The sequence below is a fragment of the Carex rostrata genome, chromosome 30 (assembly GCF_964058835.1).
Source record: "Carex rostrata chromosome 30, lpCarRost1.2, whole genome shotgun sequence".
Classification (NCBI taxonomy): Eukaryota; Viridiplantae; Streptophyta; class Magnoliopsida; order Poales; family Cyperaceae; genus Carex; species Carex rostrata.
The window spans coordinates 998,948-1,015,068 of NC_135947.1; the positions used below are offsets into that span (position 1 = coordinate 998,948).

Below are 16,121 nucleotides of genomic sequence, written 5' to 3' on the forward strand. Positions count from 1 at the left end.
TTACTATTGAGGTTAGTAAATTTAATAGAAGTTTTCAGATGTAATGGTTGTTAAAATTCATATTTGTTATGTTCAAAGTTTCAGATGAAAACTGAAGTGAAGTACAAGAGCAATAAAGTGCTTTTGTTGCTGTGAATTTGACTGTGGAAATTAACTCAACATCAATGCATGAAAATATGAAAATATAGAAGTTACAAGTACTTGCAGTATAATACTGTTGTTTTACTTCTTTTTAAATTTTGGTTCAATGTAAGATGACTATACTATGTTGGTCAATGATTATTAGTTGTTTTATATTTATGTTTCTATGTGTTTTATGTGAATGTTGATGAATGGGAAACTGGGAATTGTAAAAAATTATTGGGCTGGTACCAGATTGGTACAGAGAGGGAGGATTGTAGAATTGGAGCATGCTAATTTCCAGCTATTTCCTGTTATTATATACGTTGGTATGTCCATGCAAATAGTATGAACTGCATTCAAAACATGTCAATAATCACCCATGCAACAAGCTAATAATCTTCCCATGCTCATAGTCAGGTGGGACCCATATTCTCTTGCCTTGCATATAGTCAGGTGGGACCCACGGGTATTAGCCTTGCATATAGTCCAGTAGGACCCACGATTGTTAACCTTGCATATAGTCAGGTGGGACCCATGCTGCCTCCCCTTGCAAATACTAAAAACGGGGTCAACTCTGAAAGTAGTTGCATGCGCCCTTGTTGCAAGGGTATAGGCTTGCAACAAGTCTATTGCAAGGGAGTCCTTGCAACTACTTAGCAGTTGTGAGGGAAGTTGTTACAAGGGCATAGTTGCAAGGGTAAACGCATGCAACAAGTGTTTTCGGGCTTGTTGCAAGGGTATCGCCTTGCAACAAGCTATTTTTCAGAGCATGCAATAAGTTAGGATTCTAGTAGTGTACCCTCTCCTGAATCATGAAATTTTACACAAATGTATAGATTCATACCGACTTTGCTCCTCTCTGAAATTTTATTTGCCTCCCTTTGAACTTTTGGTTTGTTATTAATGTTAAATTTAGAGTTAAAATTATCATAAATTTTTTGAATTCTAATTGGTAATTAGAATTCAAAGTTAGAGTATTAAAAATTTGAAGTCAGATTATTAGAAATGTAAAATAAATAATAAGATAAAATAATCAATTTAATTCTTATTAAATTTAAATTTTAGTTGCAATCAACATGGCATGTAACTTAATTGAAACATTGCATAAATCAGAACTTATTTCAGGATAACTCTCTATATGCCACTATCAGTACTCATAGTCCTGGTGGCTTGTATTTTATGATCAAATTCCAAAAGTAGTTGAATTGATGTGAGTGCGCTAGCTTATGAACTTGTGTAAAAAAAAAAAAAAATTAACTATATTCTATAAATTGCACTTAACTATGAAATCATATCAATGGCATGGGGGTGGGGGTGGGGTTATTCGCTGTATAAATAGTACATTGATCTATCTGCAACAAGAAAATCATTTCACACATAATTAAAGGAGAAAGGTCACCATGATTTGGCTTTGAGACTAAAGGTATGTCTTACTATTCAAATTTTATTTGTTTTCAAGTGATACTTTTACCGTTTATGTGAATTTAATTTTTTTTTTTCTACAAGTTAGTCGTGAGTACTGGTTTGAAGAAAAAATAAGCCGAAATTTTTATTTATACCCTTTAAAAAAAAAACCAATACACCTCAAAATTATGGGGAATTTCTCATCTAACGGGGTGCCAACAGTGGCGGAGCCAGTATGGACCAGGGGTAGGCCGCCTACTCCTGGATTTTGATAATTATCAATAAATCCGTATAAAATTAGATCATTGTCTACTCCTATTTCGGTTCATTGCCTACCCCTGCTGCGATTCTCTTCTAGTTGTGGCTTTATTTGGTCTTTTTGTGTCAATTTTGAATTTAACAAAAATGAGTTTTGTTGATTTGAAAAGAATGTGAACGGAGACTCTTTGGAGAAAAAAAATTATTTGATACTTTTTTCTAGAGGAGGGTTCCAATGCCTCATTTTTTTATACCTCATCATACCTCATATTTTATATCTTCATTTTCTTCATATTCAAAGTCTAAATTGTCGATCCGAACCGTTCAACATAATATCCATACTAAAATATGGTTAGGGATGAAATTTTATAATTTTTGAAATTTTTTTACTATTTTTTAAGATGAGTAGAAAATCACTGTTTTTTGAACGGTTCAAAAACAGTGATTTTGTACCTATCTTAAAAAATAGCAAAACAATTCCAAAAAATATAAAATTTCATCTCCATTCATATTTTAGTATAAATATTTTGTTGAACGGTTCGGATCGACAATTTGAAGTTTGAAAACGAAAATATAAAATATGAGATATGAAAAAAATGAGGCATTGGAACCCTCCTCTTTTTTTCTAAATAGACTTGATGTATTGGTCCATTAAGTATAAAAAATAGAAGTAATTATTGATTCACAGAGAACTAAGAACAATTAGAAATTATTTGAGCTTTAACATTCAATCCAAACCATTGTGTCTTGCTATTTGACGATTTTAACATACAATGAATATATTTATTTTTAAATTATCATAATCACAAAGTATAGTAAAAAAAATTGTTTAACCTAACTTTTTTACCAAACTGTTTTAAAAAAAAAATTATTTTTAAGAAAATGTGTGCTCACAATTTAATTTTTTATTAAAAAAATTAATAATTAAATAAAAAATAATAACTAATTTTAATAAATTATTTTTTTCCTACTCCTGATATAAATCCCGGCTACGCCACTGGCCGCCAAGCCATTCTACGGCCCCATTCTTTTGTGTGTGTGTGTGTGTGGGGGGGGGGGGGGGGGGGGGTGGGGGGGGGGGGGGGGGGAGGGGGGTTGATTGGTTTGAAGGCCCTTCAAAATTTAAATATATTTAATATTACAGTGTACTATTTTTTTTTGTCGAGGTTGCATATAATTAGCTTAATGATCGGAATAGATGTGAAATTCTGTTCAAATCATGATGTTTTGGTTTGTTTTTTTTATTATGATATAAATAAAAATTTCGGAAAAATAAGCGACTATGAAGTTATAACTAGAAGTAGGTATTAATTATTAATATATTGGTACATGAATTGGCAATTGTAGCGATCAACAACAATTAAATGCGCCAAATCGGACAAACCATATGCAAGCAATTATTTTAAAGCATAGTATAATATTTTTGTATAAATTTTGTTAGTGGTCACAATTATTATTATTTTTTTATGAAAGCAGGCGGAGGTCTTTCATCGGAAGCTAAATTAAAGTCGGTTGTCAAAAATTTGTCGGCTCAATTTTGGTTTGTTTGTTTGTTTGGTACCACTCTACTTGTATTTATTATATTCCAATCGAATTTAAATAATTAGTTAACCCAACAAACAAATGAAATGGACATCTCTCTAATTCTCTCTACTCCACTATCTTCTTTTAATTTCTCCTTCCCAATTCTTCATTGCCCTACACATTTAATTCTACACCTCTACTATTACGTTATATAACCTTTAATAGGAATCCTAACATCATCATAACATGATTTAATTAGTGCTACTAATTGTTGCATAAATGTGTACCAGACAGAAATATGTTGTATCAGATTAAAAAAAAATGATTTACCTGCATAGGAATGAAAAATATATATATACAGCAAAAAGTGTATTGTTGGCAAATTGGGAATAACCTTTCAGCCGTAAAAAAGAATTAGACCTGGTGGAATTTTAATTCACAGCTGTTTAGTTCTTGCTGCACTTTGTACCAGTACAGAACCTCTGAGATCATACCAGAAAACAGCAGAATATGTATATTCTAAAAGAATGTCAACAATGCAACTGGTACCAGGTGCCACCATCTGGCGTTTACTGGAGACTTTGGTATATGCGCTCCTTGGGAGGAACCACATACCTAGCCAGTAAAAGGTGATTCAAATCTCCTCCTTTAATTAAGGAAAGGAGCATCTTACTATTTTTCCATCTGAATCATTCAAAATCCATCACACGGTTTCAATTACATCTAATTCGTTTTAATAAATTATATTAATATAAAAAATAATAATTGAAGCCGTATAATCGATTTTAAACAGTTTGAATAGAAGAACAGAAGAGTGCTACAGATATGAATCTAGTAAAAGGAATATATAAACTACGGAATTTTTTTCATAAACCATAATTAATAAAACAAATTTTACGGAACCAATATGATTGATTTTTTTTTTAAAACCATAAGGATCGTGGGGTTCCCACGGTCTCAATTTTTATTTTTTATTTTTATAAAACAAAATATTTTTCCAGACCATGGGGTTGTCACGGTCTCAAATATATATATATATATATATATATATATATATATATATATATATATATATATATATATATATATATATATTTTATAAAACATTATTTTTTATTTTTTGTATTAAAATATTAGAAATGTTGAATATATTTATTTGAAAATAGATGAAATACAATATAATTTGATTTATTAGAAAGAATGCAATAAATAACCCGGATCAATATTTTTCAGGTCGGGTTTTTCGCGGCTGTAAGAAAAAATAATATATTTTTTTATGTGTTATTATAAAAAAAAAAATGCTTAGATTCTGAGTTATTGATCCCGGTTTAAAAGTCACTTCTAGGTAATTCAGAAAATATTGTGATCCTTCTAGTACATTTAATTTATGAAAAGTTGTATCTATTTTTGAAAAAAACAAAAACTTTTAAGTTATTTAATGATTGTTATTCAAAAAGAATTCTCAAAATAGATATAACCTTTAATAAATTAAATGTCCTAGAAGGATCACAATATTTTCTGAATTACCTAGAAGTGACTTTTGAACCGGGATCAATAACTCAGAATCTAAGCATTTTTATTTTTTTCTAATAACACATAAAGAAATATATTAATTTTTCTTACAGCCGCGAAAAACCCGACCTGAAAAATATTGATCCGGGTTATTTATTGCAGTCTTTCTAATAAATCAAATTATATTGTATTTCATCTATTTTCAAAAAAAATATTCAACATTTCTAATATTTTAATACAAAAAATAAAAAAATTTAAAAAAATTATGTTTTATAAAAAAAAAAAAAAATTGAGACCATGGGAACCCCACGGTCTGGAAAAATATTCTGTTTTATAAAAAAAAAAAAAAAAATTGAGATTTGAGACCGTGGGGTTCCCACGGTCTTTATGGTTTTTGGAAAAAAAAAAACCAATCATATTGGTTTCGTAAAATTCGTTTTATTAATTATGATTTATGAAAAAAATTCTAAACTACGGACCCAACCTTGATCTAGACTCTAGATATCTATACATAGGATTAGCATATATATCTTAACTGGATATTGAAAAGATATAAGTGGCAAGCTATCAAGCATCTGATCCATTGGATTGATTTTGATGGTACGAGCACAGTACAATTGAAATTGAAAAGCCACTTTCCAGCCCTAAAAATAGATAAATAAAAGTAGGGCTTACTCATAGCCTCATAGGGGTGTAAACGTGTAAGGTATTGCACCCCATTTTTTCCACTTAAATTATTGTAAGGTAATGTCAGCACAGGCTATAGTGCCATGGTTATTTTTATTATAACCCTGTTGAATAAATATATATTTTTAAGTTTTTTTTTAGGCTATATGGTACTTGTAGAGAGTGCATCAGTATATCAATATCTCTGTTTTCAAAATTTAAACAGTTAATTTGAACCGTTCAATATGATTTATATGCTTGGAGATCAAATTTTAAATTTTTTTTAAATTACTATACTTCTAGATAGGTAGAAAATAGCTTGACCTAAAAATTCTAGATCATTTAAAAATAGTGATTTTCTACCTATCTAAAAAAATTCTAAAAAAATTCTAAAAAATGTAAAATTTAGTCATATCGACTATCTTAACTTAGAAAACAAAGATATTGATTTACAATACAGACGAATCCGCACTATGCATAGTACCATAGCCTCACTCTTTGAGAGATTTCTTTACATTGATGACAATTAAGGTAATAGTATTTTTGTTACAACTTGTAACGCCTTTCTTTACTCTCATATAAAGTTTCACTATGATATACCAACTTAAAAAAGGTGCAGTTGCATGAAAGAAAGAAAAAAAATTAAGAAAACAAGAGAGAGGAGAGAGAAAGACAAAAAGGAAACTAAATTTGAGTTGATGAAGCCATTGAGGAATGAATCTCATATGTTGATGTGTGGCTTCTTTATGCAATTACTGTGTGCACACATGCATGGGCCACACACCACTACCTCTCTCAGGCCTTTCTCCATCAACAAACAGATCATCACACCTTGATGGTCCTCTAATTCTCTCTCTCTTTTTTATTGAATGTTAGTTACTTTTTTGTGAAATCTCACAAATCAGGCACATACTAGCAAAAGAAGAAAAATATATCTCATGTGAAGACATTAATGCCGCGTAAAGAGGAGAAAGAAGCCTAATGCCTTTATTGTGACCAATTATTGTTAAATGCTTTTGTTGCTTACAATTCTGGAAATAAATCTGCTGTTATTCCAAAGGAATAACACGTTCCGATCCCAATCATTCAAAGTTTTCTATGCGCAAATCTCAACAGTTGGGATCGTAATAACATGTTCCCTTTGGAATAACAGCAGATTTATTTCCTACAATTCTACATTTAAAAGTCATTTAATAAAAAAAAATCTTATCAAACTATGACCATTAAAAGTAGGAACTTAAAAAAACAATTATATTTATACTTGCAACCTCTCTTTCTCTCTCTCATTCATATCACAGTCACTATCAGCCTTTGGTATAGAATATTGATTGAAGGTCATGTGCTCACTTTATGCAAAAGATGGCAACTTTTGAGGGACTTCCAGATAAAAAGTTCTCTGCCAATTTAGCAAATAATAAAATACTAAGAGATAATCCCAACAAATTAGTCTCATAAATTTATTTATCACGCTTTACAGATATAATGTATGAAATCAGATGTTAGCTGATTTTGCACATCATGGTGATATTATTATTTCCACTTTACAAGCTCTTAAATTAAGAGAATTTTTTAAGGTGAAATATTATAAATATATGTATAAGCTTTCCTGCTTTCATTCAACTTATACACGATTCTAAAATTGCTAACCACTTTTAGCGAGTTCCAAGTTTAAAATTGTTTAATTGAGTCTCCTTGAGGTGATAACCTGAATTAAACCATTTCTTAAGTTGGAAATTAGTCCAAGTGAATAATTTATTTTGGCAATTATATATGCGAATACAATTATATCACAGGTTTTGAGAACAATTGCCTACCTAACAAACTAACTAGGACCTGTAATCAAGTGACAGGTAACCAAATTATCTATAATATGGCAAATAGCAGTTTTTCATAATTGCAACTGCACACTGATGTTGAATTTCACAAACAATAACAAATTTCAGAGAAAAAAAAAGTTAATCAAATATTTACAACTTCAAAAGAACTGAACGAAGATGTGCATTCCTTACATTTTAGCCTTGTTCCAACTGCCTTCCATGAAAAATTAGACCAAGTTTCTCATACAGGATGAATTGCTCGTCATGACTAAGATTTCTCAGTATCTAAGTTAAGTGCAAATAATTAATGAGTAAATGACAATGGTTTTTGCAAATTGCACCCGTGATTTTACTGTATTTGGCAGATAAAAAGTAACATATCTCCCACTTTGCAAAATCTATATTACATGTGAATTCTGATATTACTGCAATTGTTTAGCAAAGAAACTAATTTCCCCCAACTTCTATAATCCTGTTTACATCAAATTAACAAAGTAATAACATGATTATTGTGATTAATGGGTAAACTTGACAACCAATTTACCTTCCTGGTGACATTAATCTAATATTGGATTTGCAAACAACCCCAAGTATTTTGTCCGTGTTGTGTTCTTTGTAGAATATTATACATGTAATTTGAAGGGAAAAAAACAAAGAAAGAAAACCAACATTACCTGATCGAGAATTGTTTCAACTGAGAAAGTTTGATTTGCAATGAATGATTGATGATATATGTAAGCAAACACAGCCATCACCATCTAAAATAGATGACAAAAAATATTGAAGTTCAGTAAATTAGTTGCAAAAAATTGTACCCTTTAAAAAATAACAATAACCGATCTATCATACCAGGAGGGTGTACCTTACAGTACTGCTACTGGTAAAAAGCACCCGGTACAGTTATGATTTTGTTGGTCCACAAGAAAGTAATATTGATATAAAGCAAGAGTGGATTGGAATTGGCCTTATCAAGTCAAAATTTTATGAACTTCTAGATAGGACAATCAGGCCCCATCTTTCAGTTTCAGAGGCTGTTACTCGGCCCCACTTTCTGTAGGCTATAATAAACTATCGAGATCCCATATAATAATAAGAATTAAAGTTGTGCCTGACAGGTGATCATACTTTCTACTCAATTATTTGTACTATAACTTATGCATAAGCCCTCTCCATAAATATACGTACGCTTGTCTGAAAAATAATTAAATATCTTTAAAACTTTTGTTTATAAAATGGTACAGGGCAAAATATATAACAGTCTATAATTATCTATTTTTTGCCTGAAATTTATAGAATGTTAAGGCAAGAAATTTGACACGCATCTGGCTAAAATATTTATATAATATTCCATGCGAAGTCCTATATTCCTTGATTATTATAATTATCAAACAAATTGTCCCTAGGAGCAACTTACCTGACAATCCATTCTGTCAGTGATTCCACCATGTCCAGGGATGCTGTCACCGAAATCCTAGTATTATTTATCAAATGAAAAATAAGTTAAATGTATTTTCACATATGACCCTCTCTTTATTTGAAATTTTTTCCTATATAACCATGCAAAAATTCAAATATCTATGGTAAGAGTAAGACACACTGAGGTAGGCCATGATGAAATTATTCTTTTCTTTAATTTGTGGATAAAGAGAATAAATCAGCACCTTAATCTTAAAGGCACGCTTGAAGCCACTAGCAAAAAAGCCTCCAAAAGGTGCTATTATTGATGCAAATAAACCTAGTGCCAAGGCATGCCACTGTACTGGTAAAATCCCAACCTCTTTCCAAGGGAACTTCCGGTATCATCAAGAAGAGAAATCATTTCATTATGTACAACAAAAAATATATATTATATATATATTGCTAGAAGAAATGTCTAGTATTTTTCTGAAACTCTGACAGTATGCCTTCGGTCATAAATTATAATCCAACAGATTCAAACTACCAAAGAAGCAAAAAAGAAAGAAATAAACTTATAGATGAGCTTTTAGTAAGGGTATCTAATCACCCAAAATATTATTTTATCTAAATTTCTGATACCTAGATTTTAGAGTAATTTTTCTAAGGTAAATCTCCTAAAACTTGTGAAGAACCAAAAAATTTCTGGTCTCATGAGGAACTTTTTTTCCAAAATTCGATCTTGAGCAGACTTGCTGGATTTCTATTCACTAAATTTTGGATGAGCTGAGCTTTTTCTATATATCCCTTTTGAAAAAAGAATCACCAAATGGAATTCTATTATCCTCATTTCGTCACATATTAACAACTAAAATTAAAAAATAAAGAAATGATATAGCATCTTCTCTCACCCAATATGGCACCCATTCTCCTAAAGAGAAATGCTCGGGCTTGAACATGGGGCCCGGATCACAGTCAAGCCATCCTGTTGACAAGTCCTGTTGTGATACAACACAGTATGTATAAGAGAAAGAGCAGTTGCAATTTGATAAAAAATTTAGATTAACATTAGAATGCATGACAAACCTTTCTTGGACAAGTAAGGCATTTAAAGCTCCCCATAACCCGTGCCAACTACCATAAAAGACAAAACTAGCATCAAATACAGTAACCTAGTTTGTCATTCAAGGTGCATCATTTATGTAACAATGTATTGATTTTGGGTTTTATTTTGGAAAACAAAAGGCTCAAACTTTAAAATAAGTTTTATACAACCAAGAATCATTGTTTGAACATTGAAAGGTATAACAAAAGGAAACCACGGAAGATATTATTGGAACAGGTTCATTTAGTAGACAAATAAATTTTCTACTTTCGAATTGTATAGTATAAGCCAAAATTGCTAATAAAACCCTCAAAAAGGACAAATTTTCACCAGAAAGGCAGAGATTATGGTAGTAACTGAAGCGCCAATAAAACCCTCCCAAGTCTTCTTTGGAGAGAGTTTTATCAGAGGAGTTCTCCCAAAAAAGAAACCAAAGAAATATGCGGCCACATCATTTATTGCAATCAAAGAAGCTGGTAAAAGAAACCTGCATCACCACAAGCAATCCAGCACAAGTAATGAATCATGACACAAATAATTAATTTAACAAACACGTAGCTAATTAGTCATTAAAAGCAATTATTTCATTGTAATAATGTCGTCTTATAGCAATTTACCGGTATATCTCATACTTGCAACTAACATACAACATACTTCATGTTTAAAACAGGCAACGCAATAATTAACTTAGTATAATGGCTCAGGCACATCCCATTGAATTTCAATAAATTTTTTCTAAGTGCCTAAGCTTTATTTTTTTCCTCCAAGTCACTCAGGTGTTATATATGTACATCTACAACTATTCTGTGAATTTTAGAAAAAGGTTTGATATTACCAGAATATTCCTTCAAATATATTTGCAACGGTGAAAGATGACTGAGCAAAGACCAAGAGAAGAATCATGTGAGTCCATGCATATTGCTTGAACTGATACTTGTACATCTTTTTCTTCAGAGTCAGAATAAACCACATAAACCCTAGATTAATGCAAAAAAATAATAGGGATCAAATTGAGACTTAATTAAAGCATTTATTGCACAACATAGGGTTGGCACCTTAATTTGAAATTGAATTTGTATTTTACCAGCAATGTAAAGAAAATAACAGATCAGCATCTGGTACTTGACAAGTGCACTGACGAGTTTATATAGCAATTTATCTGTTGTGACAGTGTTGACAAGATGATGGCTTAGAAACCGACCATATGTAAATAACATGGCAGTGAAGAAAAAGTGCCTGAAAAGAAGAGAGAAAGATCACTCGAATACTTTATTGATTGCATAATTATAGCCAAAAAATACTGTACCATTCGATGCCAAATTGTACTTGGTTAAAGCAATTTGAGAATAAACTAAGGCAAATTTCAAAATGGAAGTTTTAAAAGGAAGAAATGGGAAGTGAGGCTTCGTGCTTGACTGGGGCTTACAAATGAGGTTTAATTTAAAAATATACCAAATGGAGAGGTAATGAAATAAGTTGCACTAAATAAAAATCAAATCGCCCAACCGATATAGTAATGAAGCATCAGTTGCACAGACAGTTGATTAGGCTTAATCTTTGAAGTAATGGTTTTGTCTTATAACACTTAGCGCAATTTATGCCTTACTATGTCTAGCAGTAAAAATCGGGACTCAATTTCCCAAATGAGGATTAAATAAACCAAATTACTATAGAGTTATCACAGTATGAATTTCAAGAAAGAATAACAAAATTGTGTTCGTTACCAATTTAAGAGCCTGAACCAAGGTAGCCGTCTCGCTTCGTTAACTCTCATCAGCAAATTAAAAAGCTCTCGTGCCATGAAATATTGTATAACCACAACCATAGCCCAAATATAAAGATGACCCATGTATACAACTAGTACAAATCCGGCCATCATGCATAGAGATGAGTAGGTACGAATCAGCATTGACTTGTACTTGTTTTGGTCATTGACCAACAAATTTGTTTCTTTTGTTTTCTTTCCATCGGTGACAGCCTGGAATTTGAATAATTTAAGAGCACAGGAATAAATAATGCATTAATGCTCCTATCTATATGTGTCTGAACTTTTGTATGTAAGACTTTATATATATGCTTATGTTCAATCCTTCAAATGCATTTGCAACTTCGGAATAATGTAAGCAAAAAACAAGACCCACAATTTCTCACCATTGCTTGTAAGACCTCGACATTTTAAGATATTTGTGAATATTTCTAGCCATTTCCATGTTAGTTACGTATTGTATATATAATTGAAGTGAGATACACAAGGCATTTAAAGAAAATGTTTCGAGGAAAATATAGAGAAGAATATTTCTTTGGTTTCATGTTAATTTATCTGAAACAGATAGAGCACTAATGAATTCCTTTTGGCTTGTTATAAGGGGCCGAGTTAATCAGATTGCACTACATAAGTTGAATTATTTGACATTTTCTGAACTTAAATAAATTGATTAAAATACAAAAGACATATCCATCCCAGAATCAATTTATACCATACTGGATACAAAAAACAGTACTCACTGGTAAACTGAAAAGTTAATCATCAGATTGTGATTAAATTTCAGAAATTTGGTACCAACACAGACTGATTTCTAGTTGGTTCAGTACAGTATCCCAAGTTACACAACCAGTAGGAGAGTTATTTGACAAACTAATTTTGAAATTTGAAATCAAATTAAACAATTGACAACTGACCTCAGTAGACTTCTTTCGGTGTCTAGCCCGGCCAACACTGTTCGATGAAATGTCACTAGAACTGCTGTTTGTTTGCATTGCTTCTCTGTTACCTTTGAACCTATCTATCAAGTCAAAACTTTAATAAAAAGACATACTAAATACCCAAGTTCACTTTGTGGTGTGCGCTCGGAGATCTGAAATCAGATCAGAAGTCATGAAATGGTTGATGTGTTCTCGAGAGAACACGGTTTAACTGGAGAATGAGAGATGCCTTAGCTAAGAAGACCGGAGGCGATCAAGGAAGGAGGAGGAGGAGGAGAAGAGAATAAAAGGAAAAGAACCTCTCACGAATCACAATTGGACAAGAAAAAAATCACCTGGGGACTCTGGGAGGATTGATTCGGATTCGGATCGGATTCGGAATGCGATTCGTTATGAAATATTTACCAATATACCAACAGAAGTTTGGTATTTACTTCCTTGAATTGCAAACAATCAAAATATGCAAATTTCAAAAGAACCTAAACTGAGGTAAAGATTTTAACAGAGCAGTTATCACTTCATGCAGCACATAGACTATAGAATCAAAATAACGCTGCATGTGCTATATGGGCTGCATGAAGTCAAGGGTGCTCTGTTAAAATCTTTACCCCTCTAAACTGCCCTCCCCTCGTCCGAGTATGATTTTCCTCGAACATTTTTTTCTACATTTGTACTTTTACAATTTTTGAAAAAAAAAAAAAATTGAATTGGTTTTGTTTTATTTTGTGTCAATTTAAATGCTTCCAATAGTTTAGTTCAATTTTTTTCATTTTTATTTATTAAAAAGTCTCAATACACTCAGTTTTGAATATTATTCTCGATAATTTAATATGTGTCCTTTTTTTTATGAGATAGGATTCATAGTCTTTCTAGTAAGTCAAATTTAACTTTTATTTTTCCTTGTATAAACGAACATGCTTACTTGTAAATCCGCCTCCTTTCGAATTCGGATATGTGTTAGAATTACCTGAGAGTATTATAAGAAAATTCAGACTATTCTTTTAACTCTGATAAAAATCTCAATATGAATCCCATATTTAATAATAAACACCAAAATTCTTTTAGCCTGACTGAGACTAAATTCAAACCGTTCTTTTTCAATTGTATTCCCATATATCTTCTTTCCCCAAATTCATCCATGTTTACAAAATCTCTATTGACACTTGAACGTAACAAAAATGAGTTAGGCTGGGGTGCTATGGATAGCATAGAGGCCTCTATGCTACGGCTCAATATTCGAATTTTCAAAATCCAAACGGTCGATCCGAACCGTTCATCTTATTCTCCATATTAATATCTGCTTGGAGACCAAATTTTACATTTTTATGAATTTTTTTACTATTTATTAAGTATTTTACAAAATTGTTGATCCAACGGTGGCTGCACAAAACAGTAAAACCGTTGGATTAGCGATTTTCAAAGTGGCTTAATAAATAGTAAAAAAATTCAGAAAAATGTAAAATTTGGTCTCCAAGCAGATATTAATATGGAGAATAAGATAACGGTTCGGATCGACCGTTTGAATTTTGAAAACTCGAATATTGAGCCGTAGCATAGAGGCCTCTATGCTATCCATAGCACCCCAGCCTAACTCAACAAAAATTATCATTTTGTTCTAATTTAAAACTATATAAATACATAGAGAGAATTTAGTTTTTCTTTTATTTTTTAACTCCTTGATTTTATCATATTATTCATTTTTCCATCCGTCCGATATTGTTTTGCTTCTTTGCTTATACAGTTCATTATTTTTATTTTTCACTTCTGTAGATAATATTTAATGTGTCTGAGGTGTAATAATATTCTTTAGGTATAACAACTACTAAACTTCTTTTGCGTTTCAAAGAAGGTATTAATTTATGTTCATATTTTATTGATGCAAGGTTTTTTTTATGGACAAATGTCTTAGTAAAAAAAGTTGTTTTCATACAATTTCTTGGAGCGAATCTTAAAATTAAACCTAATTTATATATTTAAGATCGACATCAAGTCTAAGTCTAACATATTGACACTTTATTTATTCTGAACTAACACTATAATTATCGTTATCATATTACTTGGCCGCTTGGAAAGAGTGGACATGGTCTCGATGGAGCAACATGGTGTGAGTTGTGACACTTGCGGTTGTTCTTTCTTTTTAGGGGCAATTTCATCTATACCCCTAAAAACAATAATATTATGGAGTTTGGCTAATATAACATTAGTGTCATTTCAACCTATATAACACCAACTCTAAAACCTATCAAATCGACTTCGAACGACTAATTCAAACCGTTCAAACCGATTTACATTATGAATGATGCATTTAAATACAAATTTTTTATATTTTCGAGTTAATTTAGTATTAAATCAAACGGAAAAAATATTGAAAAATTAATTTAAAAACTCACACATTTGACCGCTTGACTTAATACTAAATAAATTTGAAAAGTTATAAATTTTGCATGTAAACGCACAACTAATGAAGTAGATCGGTTTGAACGGGTTGGATTCACCGTTTGAAATCGATTTGATATGTTTTAGAGTTGGTGTTATATAGGTTGAAATGATACTAATGTTATACTAGCCAAACTCAATATTATGTATCAATTCCTCTAAAGTTCATAATATCATATTATCCTTCTAAATTTAAAAACTCACAAATATATCCATTTTATTTTATTTTCTATCAGAACTCATTTTAAATGTATAAAATACCAATTTTACCCACATTAAAAATAAAAAATTATGTAGAATGTTTCAATAAAACATCAGTCTTGTATTTGATCGATTTCTAATGACAAATGGTTAATTTCACTATTTTTGAAGTATGTATACCTAAAATTTATTGTGTATGTATCATTAGTAGAAAACATTAGTCCTAAAAAACCAATCAATTAGAGGACTAAAGTTTGAGTGAGTCTATGGTACTATGCATATCACGGGTTGTTACCGTGCTACGGCTCTATATTTGAGTTTTCAAATCCTAACAGTCGATCCGAACCGTTCATCTTGTTCTCCATATTAATATGTGTTTGGAGACCAAATTTTACATTTTTTGAAATTTGTTTACTATTTTTTTAGATATTTAGAAAATCACTTGATCTGAAAATTCTGGACCATCCAAAAACAGTGATTTTCAATAAATCTAAAAAAATAGTAAAAAAATTTCAAAAAATGTAAAATTTGTTCTCCAGACACATATTAATATGGAGAACAAGATGAACGGTTCGGATCAACCGTTAGGATTTGAAAACTCGAATATAGAGCCGTAGCACGGTGCCAAATCGTAATATGCATAGTACCCATAGACTCACTCCTAAAGTTTTCATGAAACAGCTACATATGTTTTTTTGTTTTAACTTTTGAATGAGTCTTAATATAAAAAAGGCAATAAAATCGGTAAATTTGGTGATGGGGCGGTAGCAAAGTTGGCTAGGAAAAAAAGGTCCTAAGACTATGGTCACCCAAAGGTCGAGCCCCGCTCACGACTTTGTAGCCTCTGCGAATATTTCAAAAAGAAATCGATAAATTTGTAAGTTTTTGAAATTTAGAAAGATAAATGTGATATTATGAACTTAGAAGGGACAAATACAAAATTTTGAAGTTTTTGAGTGGTATACATGAATTCCTCC

The 16,121-nt window shown here is 31.2% G+C and overlaps 1 protein-coding gene across 1 annotated transcript; it reads right to left on the minus strand.

The window, feature by feature from the left end:
• Positions 1 to 7,238: 7,238 nt before the first annotated feature.
• LOC144546724 (phosphatidate cytidylyltransferase 1-like) lies at positions 7,239 to 12,867 on the minus strand. Its single transcript, XM_078295272.1, has 11 exons — positions 12,484 to 12,867; positions 11,529 to 11,782; positions 10,889 to 11,040; positions 10,640 to 10,781; positions 10,135 to 10,291; positions 9,786 to 9,833; positions 9,611 to 9,697; positions 8,966 to 9,094; positions 8,719 to 8,775; positions 7,979 to 8,062; positions 7,239 to 7,589 (listed from the first exon to the last, which is right to left on the minus strand). The coding sequence occupies exons 1-11, from the start codon at positions 12,559 to 12,561 to the stop codon at positions 7,500 to 7,502; spliced, it is 1,278 nt and encodes a 425-aa protein (XP_078151398.1). The 5' UTR covers positions 12,562 to 12,867; the 3' UTR covers positions 7,239 to 7,499.
• Between the last annotated feature and the right edge of the window lie 3,254 nt (positions 12,868 to 16,121).

Excerpts from the sequence above, each read along its gene's own strand:
- LOC144546724 (XM_078295272.1), bottom strand. The coding sequence starts at position 12,561 with ATGCAAACAAACAGCAGTTCTAGTGACATTTCATCGAACAGTGTTGGC. Across the intron at positions 9,698-9,785 it reads GCCTTACTTGTCCAAGAAAG|GACTTGTCAACAGGATGGCT; the intron begins GTTTGTCATGCA and ends GTATCACAACAG. Across the intron at positions 9,095-9,610 it reads GAGAATGGGTGCCATATTGG|TTCCCTTGGAAAGAGGTTGG; the intron begins GTGAGAGAAGAT and ends TGATACCGGAAG.